Consider the following 16,326-nt stretch of genomic DNA (forward strand, 5'->3'; position numbering starts at 1 on the left):
AGGTGGGGGGTTATGGTGGGGAGAGGGAGTAGCAGGGGTTTAGCTAGACCTCATAGGGTGTCTCTGGAAGGGTATTTATATAGGGTGGGAGAATTTCATGGAGGGTATTCAGTGGAAGATTGGGAGGGGTAATATCATTAATTTCTGGGAGGATGAGTGGTTAAGGAGGGGTAGTCTTAAGAGCCAATTTCCAAGAGTTTATAATTTAGTGGCAAGAAAGAATGTGATGGTGGAGGAGCTGTTTAAGGGGAGGGATGGGAGGAGCAGGTGGGATATTGATTTGGTTAAAAATTTGAATGATTGAGAGATTGAAGAGTATACAAGGCTTCCTCAAGTACTTGCGGATGTTCATTTGGATACGAGTAGAGACAAGGCTACTTGGAAATCCAATATGGCATTTTTACTATGAAATCTTTTTATGAATATTTGACGTATAAAGAGGATAATAGATTGTATTTTTCGGACCACGAGATTTGGAAAGCAAACGCACCTCCAAGAATTGTTTTCTTTGCTTGGGAAGCGTGTCGGGAGTGCATTCTTACAATTGACAAGTTGATGAGAAGAGGTCACATTATGGTCAACAGGTGCTAACTTTATACGGAAGCTGCAGAATCATGCAACCATTTCCTTCTTTGGTACCCGGTGTCGTATAGTTTATGGCATATGATGTACAAATTATAGAGTATCAATTGGGTGATAGGAGGCTCGGTTAGAAATGAATTCTGGGCTTGGGATGAGTTGGGGAATAGATCTAAGATTGTGAAAATAATTCATTTGTCTATTTTTTGGGTTATTTAGAAAAAGATAAATAATAGAACATTCAACAGGTGTATGAGGGATATTAGTAGAATTAGAGATAGATAGTTACATTCTTTTGAAACTCTAATTTTGAGTCATGATGTATATGGGTGGGATGATTTGGGCAGTTTTTTGATACGCTAATTGATTTGTAAATACATTTGTATAGAAATGACACCCTAATTGATGTCATATACGTAATATACATGTTTTTATTTCAAAAAAAAAAATGTACCAATATTTGGCCCAAGCAAGTCAATCCACTCGTTGCTTAGGCCTTTCACCAATAAATAACGAAATACATCTCAGGTTAGGGATGAGATGCTCTATATATATGCTTCCATCTCTGTGAACAGAGACAATGGAGCACGGAAAAGATTGTGTGGTGATATTTCTCTCCCTACAACATGGAAGAGTTGTACATTATTTGAGCTTTGCCCCGAGTTATTCCTACTGAAAAGTTTCCATCAGTTGGAAATGGTAAGGATTCTATATTTGCTACTATAGTTGATGATGAAATAGGAGTGAAGATTGTAGAACCTGTGATGGTTCAGAAGCTTGAGGAAATGAAAATTAAAAAAGGGTCCAAGCATATAAAGCTGGCTGGGAAGAGAGCGCGTTTGAAGAATGATCATCAAATGTTTTTTAAATATTTTCCAGTATCATCTAAAGCTATCTATCAGCAGCAAGAAAATCAAGGGATGTCATCATTAAAGCATTTTATGAAACTGTCGACACCGAGCTTGTTTGAAATGCAATTAGAATGTGGACTCTATTTTGCAGATGGTGATTACCTTTCTAAAAGTCAATTAAGTTCCAGAGTTGATAACAATGATGGAACTCTTTTAAAAGATGTTTGGGTATATGTATATATGAAGTATTATTTCTCAAACTTGTTAAGTGGAGTATAATGAAGTGGACAGATAAGAGTGGTGGTAGTTTGCTCAACATCTCTTGTATTGATTGCTCAACATATATTCACTTGTTCTTTATTTTGAGGCTAATATGTATCCTCTGAGACAAGGAAGATTTTGAAGGGAAAGAGATTGTAAGGACCAGCAACCCAGTAGTATCCAGCCACAATTAATTTTGATTAATGGTTAATTAGTTTAATCTTAGACTAGTTAAAAAGCTTCCTTGTTATTGGACTGCCTCTAGCAGATTTCTTTTTCTGCTTTTTGGTTATTGCTTTTCTGTTATTGTCTTTTGTATTGTTTTGTGACGAAATCAGTAGAAAATGAAGAAATATAATCATGATGAAGATATGCAAAAACCCTAAATGGAATCATCAAACCTTTCAAGTTTTTTCTCTCTGTCTCTACTCCCTTTTCTCTTCTTCTCTCTCTTTTCTCTTCTCCTTCTTCCTCTTTCCTTCTACCAAAAACCCTGACAACTCTCTCCCAGACTCCTTGATTGAGTACATGTCTAAGGAGCCTGACATAAGCATAGCAGTATATTAAATCTAAGAAATTAATTGTTGTTCCTCCTTTGTTAATTCATCAAATGGCACAATGCCAAGGCTTATAAAACATGTAGCATCCTAGTACAAGAGAAGTCTAACTAGTTAGGAATGTAGTTTCTTGTTAAATGACATAGACTCAACCTCATCAAATGCATCCTTTATAATCTGCCAACATACACTTGTCTTTGTTTTCAATTCCTTTTGTTATTGCAAAGAGGCTGGAAGCACTCCAATTTTAATTTTTGTCGGGTGATTTTTGGGCGCAGAGGAAGTTCCACTTAGTGGCTAATGATATGATTAAACTCCCTGTCCTTAAGGGAGGGCCTTGACATTAATCCCTCCCTTGATTTAATAAAGCTTTACTCAAGAAGTGGCATTAGAAATTCATGAATATTGAGGGTGGTTGCTAGTGGTGGCATGTGTTAACAACCAAGTTTGGTACTGTTGATAAGGTTGGATGGCGAGGCAATCTAGAGCCTCTAAAGGCTAGAGTTTTTTAAGAACAACTCCGGTTGGGATAAGTTTTATGAGTATACTAAGATGGGGGTTGGTTATGGGCATAGGGTTAGTTTTTGGCAAGCTGATTGATGTCAAGGAAGAGCTTTACATCAGTAGTTTTCCAATATGTCCTCTTTAGCTAGAAGGAAAGATAATGGGTTAGTGATTTTTCTCTTCCTCTTCTAGCCACGTGGTATGGACAGTGGCTCTTACGAGACACCTGAAAGATTAGGAGATTGATGATTATGTGAGACTTCTTCGCACACCTTACCCGCCTCCATTTCTTAATTGAGGGGAATGATAAACTGGTGTGGAAACCAGAAACCAATGGATCTTTCATACTGAAATCTTCTATTATATCTCACTCAGTGTCCTACCCATTGATGTTCCTTATAAGCTCCTCTAGAAGCTTAATGCTTCTCCTAAAGCTGTATTTTCTGCGACAGAGGTAGTGAGAGATCAAATTCTTACCATTAATAATTTTCAAAAAAGGGGGAAGATTGTTGTCATTGGGTGTTTTTAATGCATGATGGCGGCTAAGACACTGAATCATTTTATTTTAAGGTGTCCTTTCCCATTCCACCTATGGTACATGGCTCTCTAGTTTCTTGGCTTGAGCTGGGTTATGACAGGTTCCCTGGCAAATGAGAAATGGGCATGACCTGGCATCCAGGATGATAAGGGGGGAAAAAAAGATCTCCATTATCCCCTCTTGCTACGATGTGGATCTATTGAAAGGAAAGGAACACAAGAAGTTGTAAGGGCTTGACTTGTCCTTTTCAGTAGAGTGAGGAATTTATGGCGTCACCCCCCTAGTTTTCTATATATATAGTAATCCTCTTATATATGATAAGAATTTTAGGGACATAATTGATATGTTGATTGATTTGTAATTGTTTTGTATATGGTTGGTACCTTCTTGGTGCTTCGTTTATACTCATTTTAATCTTTTTCCAAAAAAAAGAGAGGTATTTTCAGTGCAACATACTTCAGTAGTACCTTGTCCTCTAATTCTGAAAATGATTTTTTTTTCAAATTATTTTAACACTTACTTGGCTGTATGTATCATGCTGCATCTTTTGAATTTGGGAATTGCTTTTGAATTTGTAAACGAACATAATGATGGGTTGTGAGCAGGATATGTGCATTGATCTTAATGTGTGTTTGTTTTGAAAAATATATATTTTTCTGTGATTTCAATGAGTACATCTTCTTTGCACTTGAGGAGCTCTATGAAGTTGGATTTAGAGTCATATTGCACTATTCTTTTAGTACTATTTGTGCCAATTGCTTATTTTACTTTATCTTCAGTACTTAATATGATGGCATTGCGAGGCAAACTTAGTATGCTTGCACTTTTGTAGGTGATAACAGTGGAGCCAGGATGCTATTTCATTGATGCTTTATTGGTTCCAGCCATGAAAAATGAAAACACTTCCAAGTTTTTCAATCATGAAGTTATTGGTAGATTCAAAAAATTTGGTGGAGTTCGCATTGAAAGCGATGTGGTACCTGCTGAATCTCACATCTAAAAACTTTGTTCTTTTTCTTGGCTTTCGTATGTGCATGGTATGTTGCCGATCAAATCATCAAAGAAGCCACATGGTTATGCATCATTGTCTGTATACAAATTTGAAGTCGGTAAATCCTTTCAAGCTTGTGCTTGGTTAAACAATATAATTATGGATCATATGATATGTCCTGGCACAGATATGGCTACAGGAGGGAGCACTTATGTCACAAATTTCAAATTATCTTCTCAGGCTGGTGTGAGAAACTTAATAAGCATAAACAGTGTTTGCTCTAGGCTAAATATTATGAGGATTTAAGTCTCAAGTGCATGATGGTTATAGTGTTCCGTTACCAACGTTGCTTGTTGATGTTTCTTTTCCACACTATTGAAATGCGTTTTGTATTTGTTTCGGAGGTACAAATAACTCCTTTATGTTTCATTGATGAATGTAGCTTGTTACCGCCAATGGAAGCAAGAACATGACTAATGTTCCTCGGGAAACATGGGAGATCGAGGCCGTGATGGCAGGAGAACCATGGCCACTCAAGAAGTCTTACTGTCCAGAAATGGCGAAGGAAGCAAGTTGAGCAATTCACATTGCCACGGATCATGTAACCTGATATACCATAAAATATCCATGACCAGCCTGGCTTGTTTCTGCAGCTTCGGGCCAAGTCTCAGCGTTAAGTGTTTAGAAATTTTCTTGGGGGAGAATTTTCATGCTAACTAGTGGATTGCAGTTTTGTTTTGTTTTTTTTCAGATGTAAAGTGGATTGCAGGTAGTTATGCCACAATTAATAAGAAAAAAATGTAGAATAAAATTTTTGAAAAAATATTAAGTTTATTTTGGAACTATTTGTATATTAAACAATTAAGATTATAAATTAAAAAAGAAATATCATAAATTTAAACCAAAGCGTTAGCTTGTTCTACTTTTAATAAGGTGGTGAGGCATACCATGGATATTTTATCTTCAAAATCAGCCAAGTATAAGATCACATTAAACATTAAAAGGCAGCAACCAATTACAACTTTTATTAGAAGTAGTGAAATCTGTTTAGTTTTATCACAGCGTGTAAAGCACACAAATAATACAATGCTGTGAAATTTAAAACACATCACTTCATACAATTGGCAGTCTTTATCCTTTCTTGGGCATGGCAGCAAGTCTGGTGTACATTCTTGCCATGGACTGGTATCCCCTGATATCACCAGATCGTAGAAGATTGCCTGTCCACAAGCAGGAATAGTCTATTAGGAAGAAATATGGCATATGCAAGCACTTAAAAATAACTGGCTTCTGAAAATAGAACCCACAATTCCTTGAGGGTGAGGGAAATATAGATACAGAGACTTCTAAAGACCCGACTTGGGATTGTGGCTTGTTGCTATTGGACCATTTTGTTGTGTCCTTTCTGATCGAAATACGGCAAGCCTCGATAGTTAAAGTAAACAAATATTTTTGTGATTTGATGAATGCATTCCCACCATATCTCCTCCCTCTCATCTTTCTAGTTTATGGTATCACCAGAGAAATGCTGTTCACACCCTATTCTGTAAACATTGTAAGGGTAAGTTTACTATACCCATTGTATATGTCCATGAGATGGTATCTGCAGAAGATGATACAGATAAAATAGAGAAGCTAAAAGAGTTTCTAGCCTGAGAATTTGAGATCAAAGTGGAGTCTTTATCTCGTGGCCAAGAATGTATTGTTAGGTTGTAAACTGAATGCCTCCCCCATTGAAACCAACCACAAGCTGCAAGGTGAGGTTTGGTAAAAGTTGAAGTTGATAGGTATCAGAACTAGTTGGAAGATTAATCTACTGAGCACATACTAGACCTAATATTAGCCTAGCCTTTAAGTATAGTGAGCCAGTACAGGCATAAGCCCCAAGAATCATGCCGAACTGCCGTTTATTGAATTCTCAAGTACTAAAATCTACTCTTGAAGACCTACTCTTTTCCAAGCACAATGACCTCAAGATAGGAGGTTTTATCAATGCAAATGGAATTGGACTCCTTATCAGTTATCACCGGGTCTAGAAGGCCTAAGAATTGTTTTTTAACCACTGCTTAAACATATAATTTCTCCTTCCATGATTTGTCACATCAAGGTCATATGATCAATATCAACTGGTAACATGGCAGAAAAGATCTCACTCTCATCGCCGTAATCTTCCCAGGAAAATGAGATCCTTTCGCCAATGAATGATTACTAAAGTGGTTTTATCCAATCAAGCAACATCATTGGCAAGAGACAGAAGTCTGAAGGCTTAAGATTGAGCAAGAATGGGAGGGGTCCAGAGTATCAATCTTGTTCTGGGAAGACGAAGTGGAGTGGTTGTGTGATCCATTGCATAACTTTTATTGGACCAAAGGAAAGAAGATAAGGGGCCAGAGCAAGAAGGGTCTGTCATATGATTTGTGGGTTGCATTAGGGGGAAATAGGAGAGGGAGATTCTTAGTTTTCACAGAGGAGAAAGGGAAAATGGTGAGGAGGATTTTTCTCCCGGAAGGAATGGAAGCTGGAGGTTAGTGAAGGATGATGGCAGCAATTTTTGCAGTGGCAGGGAGGAAGTGGGAGGTGGCAATGAAGCCCAGTATGACGGTTCCCGCAGTTCAGAAGATTGAGAATAGGTTAGCAGGATAGCAATGTGATGCCGATCACTATGCTGTCCTAGGTGTCACTGGAATCAATAAGAGAAAAATATTTTGCGGAAATCAAGAAGGAGGACGTGGCACAGGCGAAACGGGTAGGGAAGAAGCAACCCAACAGCAAGGCAGGTCGGGTGGCCTTCAAAAAGTTCAAAATTGTACAGACCAGAACACGAAGGAGGAGCCCCCTTTAGGTGGGAGATCAAACACAATAAACACTAGCTATTTTGACGAGGATGTAAACAGGGTTGGGCTAGGGTGTGGAGATTATGGCGGTTATGAGCCGAGGGATAAAAGACTATCACGGTCTAAGAAAGTTACAATATTGTCTGTAATCCTGTATCATTATTTGGGACCTCTGCCACACATCTTCTAACACCAAAAAGATACAATATCACTAGTAGAAGGGATACACTTGGTTACAGATTATTATGCTAGGCATTTTCTCACTGCCACTTGAAAACACTATAAAATATCAAAACCGCAAGCACTGGAAACAAAAATTGCATACATACCAGAATCACAATTTAATGGGCTATCGGGTTCTGGATGAGCCATCAAAGCGATAATAGCCCTACAAACAGATTGAAGTGTCCAGGCTGGGCTCCATGCGTTTTTCAAGATATCAAGGCATATCTCTCCTGTCTGCAAAGAAATTAACATTAAGCAAATCCTTACAGCAAGATAAACATCTTAGCTGACATTCCAGAAGAAGTTTTTAACATCATTCTACCATAATCATCTGACACGTGAGACTTTTTTATTTTTTAGATAGATAAAGAAGTATTATAACACCTGGGAGTTTATTATAATCCATTTTATATTTTTGAAGTGGAAGTTTATCATTGTCCATTCACCAACCAGCAGGCTCCTCAAAGTCATTTGTACACTACAAACTTGTAGTTCAACAACATCTTTAACTACAATAACCCTAACGAATGCCAGTCTCCCAAAACACAAATGCCTTGTTCTCACCTCTAGCCTTCTAATGGATCAACAAGCTGGTCTTTCTCTCAAAAAATCAAAGGTCCAGTCGACACAATTTGTAAGATAACTACCAGAGGATAATTTGTAAGATAACTACCAGACAGAAGATAATTTGTTAGATAACTACCTTCCATACATCTACCTATAGATGAAACAACAAATTCTAGAGCAGATTAAATTTTGACATGTTTCTACCAAGCTCTACACAATTTCTATTACCAAGAATGTTCAAAAAGCTCTAAATTTCTTCTTCCCATTGGATAAATTGATTAACCATAAAAAGCAAAATTGTACAGTTTCAAGGTAATTACTGGAAACCCTGTGGAGATCAGAAGTTAATTGCACTTATGCAGCATTATGCAAAAAAATTATATGTGCAGTTAATTGAATAAACACATTCATGAACACATGCAGCGTTCAGAAAAATAAATACATATTTTCATGTTTCAAACAGAGTCTAAGTTTCTCTGAATAAAGATCAATTTAGAAGCATTTCATATCCGAAGTCCAGGAACCAACAATAGAAGGTAAACATCCTAAGTAGGAAGACGTATACCTTAAAGTGTACATTTGGATGAAATATTTTTGTCAAGAACCGCACTTGAGGTGGTTGCAAAGGATACTGCTCAGGGACTGCAAAAGCAAGTTGGAAGACTCCACCTTCATAAGGAGTCTCTGATGGTCCCTATGTTTAAAATTGAAAAAAGAAATAAAGCAGTCAAGCATAACTTATACACTGTTTTTCTCAATTTTAATTAAATACCTTGATAAGTGCCGTCCATTTAAATATGTTAGAATCATCACAAACAAGCTGAATATCTGGATCGACAACTTTCTCTCGCTGCACCTCTTTGTATTCCTTAAATAACCTTGCTCTGGATGCCTACAAAAAGAGCAGAATCCATGAAAATGCTTCCTACTAAAATATTGTTGATAAGGATTTTATATTAAATAAAATATTATATTATTTAGAGTTCTAATAATATAATTATATCTTATAATTAGAGTTTAAATAAAATAAAAATAACTACTCTATATATATTTTTTAAATATAAACAAAATAAAAAATAAAAAATTAGAAATTTATTTTCTCTAAAAACTTTATGGTATCAGAGCGCCGGTAAAAAGCTACAGCCGCACATTCGCAGGTACCGGTAAAAACTGTAGTTGTACATTCGCAGGCGCGGGTAAAAACTACAGCAGTACATTCGCAGGCATCGGTAAAGAGTGCAGCCGCACCTTCGAAAGCGCCAGTAATAATATACAAATGCACAACCATAAGCGCTGGTAAAAAGTTGTAATCGCACATCCTCAAGTGCCAGTAAAAAGGTGCAGCTGCACATCCGGAGACGCTGGTAAAAATTTAAGCCGCACATCTGGAGACGCTGGTAAAAATTTACAGCCGTACATCAATAGATGCAGGTAAAAAAGGTCACACCATTACCTTTTTCTACGCATGTTCAGAGATTTGTCCGGAGAAGACAAGCTAAGCTGACTTTGAGCCATTTTAGAACTAAACCCAAGCCGTTTAGAGCCGAACCAGATCTGATTCCATTTTTTGGCTCCTTGGTGCAGATAGGAGGTCTATTTTTCACTACTGAGTGTTTTTTCTTCTTATTTTTAGCATTCTAAAATGACAGAACAAAAAATATAAGTGTTACTCGCTTTGATAATCTTTCATTACAAATCAGTCCCATAAAACTTGATTGAACTAATTATCTCGTTTGGTCGAGATTTTATTTATTGTTCATCAAATCTAGAGAATTGCAGGGTTACATTACTGGTGAGGTAAAGAAACCAAATGTTAATAGTTTAGAATATAATAGATGGGACTCTGAGAGTTCATTAATAATGTCATAACTCATAAATTCCATACAACCCTATATTGTCAGAACATATCTGTTGCTTAATACTGTCGAAAAAATATGGAATGCAACATCTTTTAGATATTCACAGATGGGTAATGACGCCCAGATTTATAAACTCTGAAATAAAGTTCATGAAACAAAGTAAGAAGAGATTATTTCTCAATATTTTTCTAAACTAAATGGATTATGCCAGTAGTTAGATTACTATCAAGATTTTCAACCAGAGTGCCCTGCAAATGCAGTCAAATTTCAAAAATTGATAGAAAAAAATAAATTTATAATTTTTTAACTGGTTTGAACACCGAATATGATCAAATACGTGTCCAAGTGCTTGGTAAAGATCTTTTTCCTTCATTAGAACAAACTTATACTTATGTACAGCAAGAATGGAGTAGATGAAATGTCATGCTTCACATTGCACCAGTTGAGAAAGCTGAATTAGTTGTTCAGTTTGATCAATCCAGATATATATGAAAATGTGACTATTGTGGCAAGCCAAGACACACTAGGAAAAACTTGTTGGAAGTTACATGGAAGACCAATTAGAGGTCAGGGAGGAAGAAGAGGTGAAACTACAAGATCTCAAGCAAATTTTGTTGAAACTAGGGAAACACTTGGTTCACCATCCATTGGAGCCTTTTCCATAGAAGAAATTCAAAATCTAAAGTGCTTTCTAAGTTAACTTAACTCTCAATCAACTGTTGGCACATCAAATATAGTAAAATCAGGTATTGTTCATTATATTTCCACTCCTGATAATTGGATAATAAACTCTGGAGTTAACAGACACATGACAGGCTCTTTTAAAGAATTCTTAACCTATTCTTCTTGTACTGAAGGGGATAATGTCCATATAGCAGATGAGGCATACACCCCCGTATCGGGAACAGGTTCCATTAATTGTACTCCTACTATTACACTGTATTCAGTTTTACATGTGCCTAGTTTTTCTGATAATCTTTTATCTATTAGTGGCATAACTAGAGATTTCAACTGCAAAATTGAATTTTTTCCTGATCATTGCATCTTTCAAAATCTTCAAACCGGGAAGAGGATTGGCACTGGTAGACTGCAAGATGGCTTATCTATCTTGAATAAACATCTGACCTTAATTGAAAATCAAGCAATCATTGAGAATAAAGAAGTCAATATGGAGATACTACAATGGCACTGACGATTGGGACATCATTCCTTTTTTATTTTAGAAAAACTATATCCTAAGTTATTCAAAAGAACCTTTATGAAATCCTTATTTTGTGATGCATGCGAGCTTGCTAAACATAAGATGAGCTCTTATCATTTAAGTAATAATAGAAGTATTAATCCTTTTAAGACTATTTACTCTGATGTGTGGGAATCTATTCAAAACACCTGTCTTTCTGGTCATAAATGGTTCGTTACCTTCATTGATTGTTGTACTAGATTAATATGAATTTATCTGTTAAAAGCAAAAAGTAATGTAATTTCATGTTTTCAATTTTTTCACAAAATGATATGTACACAGTTTGGTGCTAAAGTTAAGATTCTGCGAACTGACAATAGTACAAAATATATGGATAGTAGGTTCCATACTTGTAGCCAAATGAAATAATTCATCAAACAAGTTGTGCCTACACTAGTGAACAAAATGGGGTTGCTGAAAGAAAAAACAGACACATACTGTAGGTAGTTCGGTCACTAATATTCATCGTGAATCTACCGTTACTGGGGAGTTGTAGTTCCCTCAGCTGTCTATTTTATCAATACAATGTCTTTGCGAATCCTTAATTTTAAAAGTTCTATGTAAGTTTTGTAAGGAAAAAAATTCCTACATTGTTCTCCCAAAAGTGTTTGGATGTATGTGTTTTATTCATGCTAGAAATGTGGATAAACTAGAACCTAAATCTCTTAAGTATGTATTTGTTAGATATTCTTCCACCTAAAAAGGTTATAAGTGTTATCATCCACCATCTAAAAAATACTTTGTAACTATGGATATTACCTTTAGGGAGAATGAGTCTTACTTCAACTCAAACCCAACACCTCTTCAGGAGGAGAGTGAGAAGGAAGAAGTGATACCTAATTGGGTAACGATTAAGAATAATATTCAGGGGGAGAATTCTATTACAGAGAGTCTTAATCAAGAAAATAATATTGGACGTCTAAATAAATCAGACTTGAAAAGGTATTCAAGGAGAGAGAAGTCTGAAAAAATCATTATGTAGTTTGTCCCAAGTCAAGAATCTTCTTTAGTTACAAAAGATACTGATAAGTAATCTTTCTCTTGTGATTTATCAGATAAACTTATTGTTATTAGAAATGGAACGAAAACTTGCACTAAGAACCCTATATCTAACTTTGTTTCCTATGACTCTCTATCTCCCTCCTATAGAGCCTTTGTTTTGTCTGTTTTCTTTGTGTCTATTCCACAGGATTGGAGAGAAGCTCTAAAAGATCCCAAGTGGAAGAAAGCCATGATTGAAGAATGAGAGCATTGACAAAGAATGAAACATGGAAACTTATTTCACCTCCACAACGAAAAAAGATAGTTGGTTGCAAATGGGTGTTCACTATAAAACACAAAACAGACGGATCGATCGAAATGTACAAAGCTAGATTGGTGGTTAAAGGATTTACTCAGACTTATGGGATTGACTATCAGGAGATATTTACATATGTTGCGAAGATGAACACAATTAGAATACTTTTGTCTTGCGCAACTAACCTTGATTGGGATTTACAGCAATTTGATGTAAAAAATACATTCCTTCATGTAGACTTAGAGGAAGAGGTGTACATGAAAATTCCACCTGGATTTAAAAATAAGAGGATGCAAGGAAAAGTTGGTCAATTAAAAAAGGCTTTATATGGATTAAAGCAGTCTCCAACAGCATGGTTTGAACGGTTTAGAACAGTTATGATCTCTTTTGGATATCAACAAAGTAATGCAGATCATACCTTGTCTATTAAACATCATGAGGGTAAAGTCACTCTTCTCATTGTTTATGTGGATGATATTGTAGTGACTGTAGATGATACAAAGGAGATGACTTGGTTGAAGGAACTTCTTACTCAAGAGTTTGAAATAAAAGATTTAGAAACACTACAATACTTCTTGGGGATTGAAATTGTCAGATCCAATAAAGGGATCTTCATTTCTCAAAGAAAGTATATCCTAAACTTACTAGAAGAGACTGGTATGATGGGTTGCAAGCCGGCAGAATCACCTATTGAGAGCAACCACAAATTGCACGCAGATAGTGGTACATCAGTTGATTTGAGAAGATACCAGAGACTAGTTGGAAGACTCATTTATCCCTCATATACCAAACTCGATATAACATATGCAGTTAGTCTTGTGAGCCAGTACATGTATGATCCTCGTGAAACTCATTTACATGCTGTCTTCCACATATTACAATACCTAAAGTCTGCACCAGGAAAAAATCTACTCTTTTCTAAGTATGGTCACCTTAAAATAGAATCATTTACATATGCCGATTGAGTTGGTTCCCTAAATGATAGAAGATCAACTACAAGTTACTGCACACTTGTAGAAGGCAACTTAGTCACTGGAAAAGTAAGAAACAAAGTGTGGTTGTTCGCTCCAGTGCTAAGGCAGAATATAGAGCAATGACCCAAGTAGTATGTGAAATACTATAGTTGCAAAAACTAATGAGGGAGTTAAAACTGCTTAAAAATGAGAAATTATTCATATTTTGTGACAATAAAACAGCAATTAACATTCTTCATAATCCAGTTCAACATGATAGGACAAAACACATTGATATTAATTGACACTTTATAAAAGAGAAGGTGCTTGATGGTTCTTTATGCTTATTTCATGTATCCTCTAGCGACCAAGTAGCTGACATTTTTACTAAAAAACTATACAACAAATCTCTTTAGAACTTGATTTGCAAGTTGGGCATGTGTGATATTTTTGCGCCAACTTAAGGGGGAGTGTTGATAAGGATTTTATATTAAATAGAATACTATATTATTTAAAGTTCTAATAATATAATTATATCATATAATTAGAGTTCAAATATAATAATAATAACGACTCTATATATATCTTCTAAATGCAAACAAAACAAAGAATAAAAAATTAGAAATTTATTTTCTCTAAAAACTTCAAGTATATTCTAGTGGTTATCACAATCGTAGAATATACGCTATTTACCCACTTGATAACAAGTAACAACAAATTTCCAACAGCAAAAGCATTCATTGACAAAGCTGCAGCGTGAAGCACAATAGATGCTAAATAATGGAAATGTGCTAGTACTTGCCACCCTTTCCAATAAATCATATTTAATTTATGCAAAAAAATGAAGAATAATTTTTTCGTAGTCTTACAAAAACCACAGTCTAAGCTTCATAATTTCCTAATCTACCCAATAAATTTTACAGCATTTAGCCAAGCACACATTCATGAAAAATTCAAACAGAAAAACAAAAATAAAAATAGTAACTAACCTGCATATCTGATTGTCACTTAATCCCACAATATCAAGGAGAAGATATGAAATGCAACGAACAACTGTATGATTGTAAAAGATAAATAGTTAACTTTACGCATAAGATTTAAGAGAAACAGCCTTACAAGTCAATCTATCTACAAATTCTACTTAACAAAATATCTAATTTCTTTCTCAGGCAGCAGTAGGATATCTGAGAATTTTCTCAATATATAGGTTATGTTATACAATCAACTATTTACTATGATGTTTAAAATTCCTTCTTGTCAGCGATAATCTAAAACATTTATGTGTGTTATCTAGTGTTCACCCGAGTCTTAAAAGGTGTATTAATCCTATTGTACCACATCAACTAGTATCAGAACCCAATAACAAAAATCTCCCCCAGAAAGCCTAAACTTTCCAAACCAAAACTATGTAACTCATGACACCGCTGAAAATCCTACATCCAACCAAAAATTTCGTATTCCACCAAATCCCAAAACCCCAGTTTCCAAGTCGATCCCAATTGTAGAAAAAAAAAACGGAAATAACAAAGCCGGACCCAATCATCAGGCATCTAAGATCTACGACAACCAAATGGAGGTGACTTGCACCACCACCGGCCTCAGACACTTTCAACCAGTCATTCCCAGGGTCCTGACCCCAAACGATGCCTAGAATAGAGCCATTCGCTTCCAACAACTCCGCGATACTGCTGCATCACCAAGTATCCACCTCCCCCAACAACAACAGCGAATAACGATCAACAATACCATATAAATAAAACCAGCATATCCATCTAAAGAAATAAATTATATATATAAATTTCGTGAAATCATTCAACAAGCTTAACTAGTGCTGAAACCATTACATAGCTTTTCAACCTCAACCAACAATCAGTGGATCGGAAAGACCACCTTAAAATCGAGGAGTGAAGTTAGAGACTCGGTAGGAATCAGGAACTTCAGCTTTGACAGATGAGTAATTGGGGAATTTCGAGACGTGAACAATCCTCCAGGAGTTCCCGGGGAGAAAAAATCAGAGATAAACTGCTGCTGTGGGTGGTGAAAGACGACGGAGGACGACCGTAGTAAATGGGGAGAAAAAATAACGAACACTATTAATACTATTATTAAAATCTGTTTGTATATGTTATTTATATCTTTTAAAAATATATATTCATCATAATAAATTCAAATATATATCTGTATATTTATAAATTATTTTTTTCCATGTATAACTTAATTAAAAATGATAAATTTAAATCTTAATTAAAATTAAATAAATAAAATATGGATTTAACAATAAATTTCACAAATACTTTTGATTCTTTTTAAAAAATTAAATAAATATGAACTTAAATTTATAAAAAATTGCGAAGAAAATATGAACTCATCAATTATCCTCTATACCCTACAATTATTATAAATAAAATTTTCTCTTAATTAGTATTATTTAATTTAGAATAAATTAAGGACATAAATCTAATCTACAATAAAAAAAAGTTATATCTATTTCAGTTATAAAAATTAATTTAATATTTTTATTTTTTACAAATTAATTCATAAATTTATTTATTCCATTACATATACTTTTGTAACTCATTTATGTAAACTTGTTTCATACGTGAATCTCAATAAATATTCATTGAAAGAAATAAGTTTGACAAGTATTTAATCATTGAATGAAAATTACGCTCTAAGATTATCTTATAAATCCAAGGAATTTTTAGACGTTCAATATTGCATTTGCACTCAGTACTCTACGGCTGAGAAAACAGCATTAATAAACTAGAATTGGGATCAAATATAATATCAAGTAATTCAAAAGAAAATTAATGGGTTTTGTTTTGAACCAACAATTATCTGTGTTTCGGTTTGTATTTCAGATTATACTCTAACCTAATACATGATTAATATATAGAACTAATATATACTATCTTGTACTAAACAAAATAACTCGAGAGAAGCAGGAATCACAAACTGCTCACAGAGGAAAAAATGCAATAATAGATGAATTTGGTGACAGCCTTCACGGAAAACCGTTGATTAAGATCAATACCATGAGAAAAAGGGGAAAGAAAACACAAATTTTATG

At 35.1% G+C, this 16,326-nt stretch overlaps 2 protein-coding genes across 2 annotated transcripts in view; one reads left to right on the plus strand and one right to left on the minus strand.

Annotated features, from left to right (window-relative positions):
* Positions 1-5,123, plus strand: part of LOC110812409 (Metallopeptidase M24 family protein) — a 29,279-nt gene extending 24,156 nt beyond the window's left edge. The window contains exons 15-16 of the mRNA XM_022039182.2: positions 4,123-4,266; positions 4,724-5,123. Of these exons, the coding sequence (XP_021894874.1) occupies positions 4,123-4,266; positions 4,724-4,858 (279 nt within the window). The 3' untranslated portion in view covers positions 4,859-5,123. The remainder of the gene's footprint in view (positions 1-4,122; positions 4,267-4,723) is intronic.
* Positions 5,124-5,271: 148 nt separating this feature from the next.
* On the minus strand, positions 5,272-15,374 carry PEX4 (peroxin4). Its single transcript, XM_088207674.1, has 6 exons — positions 15,147-15,374; positions 14,246-14,309; positions 8,680-8,799; positions 8,473-8,601; positions 7,445-7,574; positions 5,272-5,501 (listed from the first exon to the last, which is right to left on the minus strand). Exons 2-6 carry the CDS (start codon positions 14,249-14,251, stop codon positions 5,413-5,415), a joined length of 474 nt encoding a protein of 157 aa, XP_088063800.1. The 5' UTR covers positions 14,252-14,309; positions 15,147-15,374; the 3' UTR covers positions 5,272-5,412.
* Between the last annotated feature and the right edge of the window lie 952 nt (positions 15,375-16,326).

Source organism: Carica papaya, chromosome 7 (assembly GCF_054855325.1).
Source record: "Carica papaya isolate Zhongbai chromosome 7, ASM5485532v1, whole genome shotgun sequence".
Classification (NCBI taxonomy): Eukaryota; Viridiplantae; Streptophyta; class Magnoliopsida; order Brassicales; family Caricaceae; genus Carica; species Carica papaya.

Bases quoted from the DNA above. Each gene is read 5' to 3' on its own strand.
- PEX4 (XM_088207674.1), bottom strand. The intron at 8,602-8,679 runs GTATTTAATTAA...TTTTAAACATAG, and splicing joins AATGGACGGCACTTATCAAG to GGACCATCAGAGACTCCTTA. The intron at 7,575-8,472 runs GTATACGTCTTC...ATTTCTTTGCAG, and splicing joins ATCCAAATGTACACTTTAAG to ACAGGAGAGATATGCCTTGA.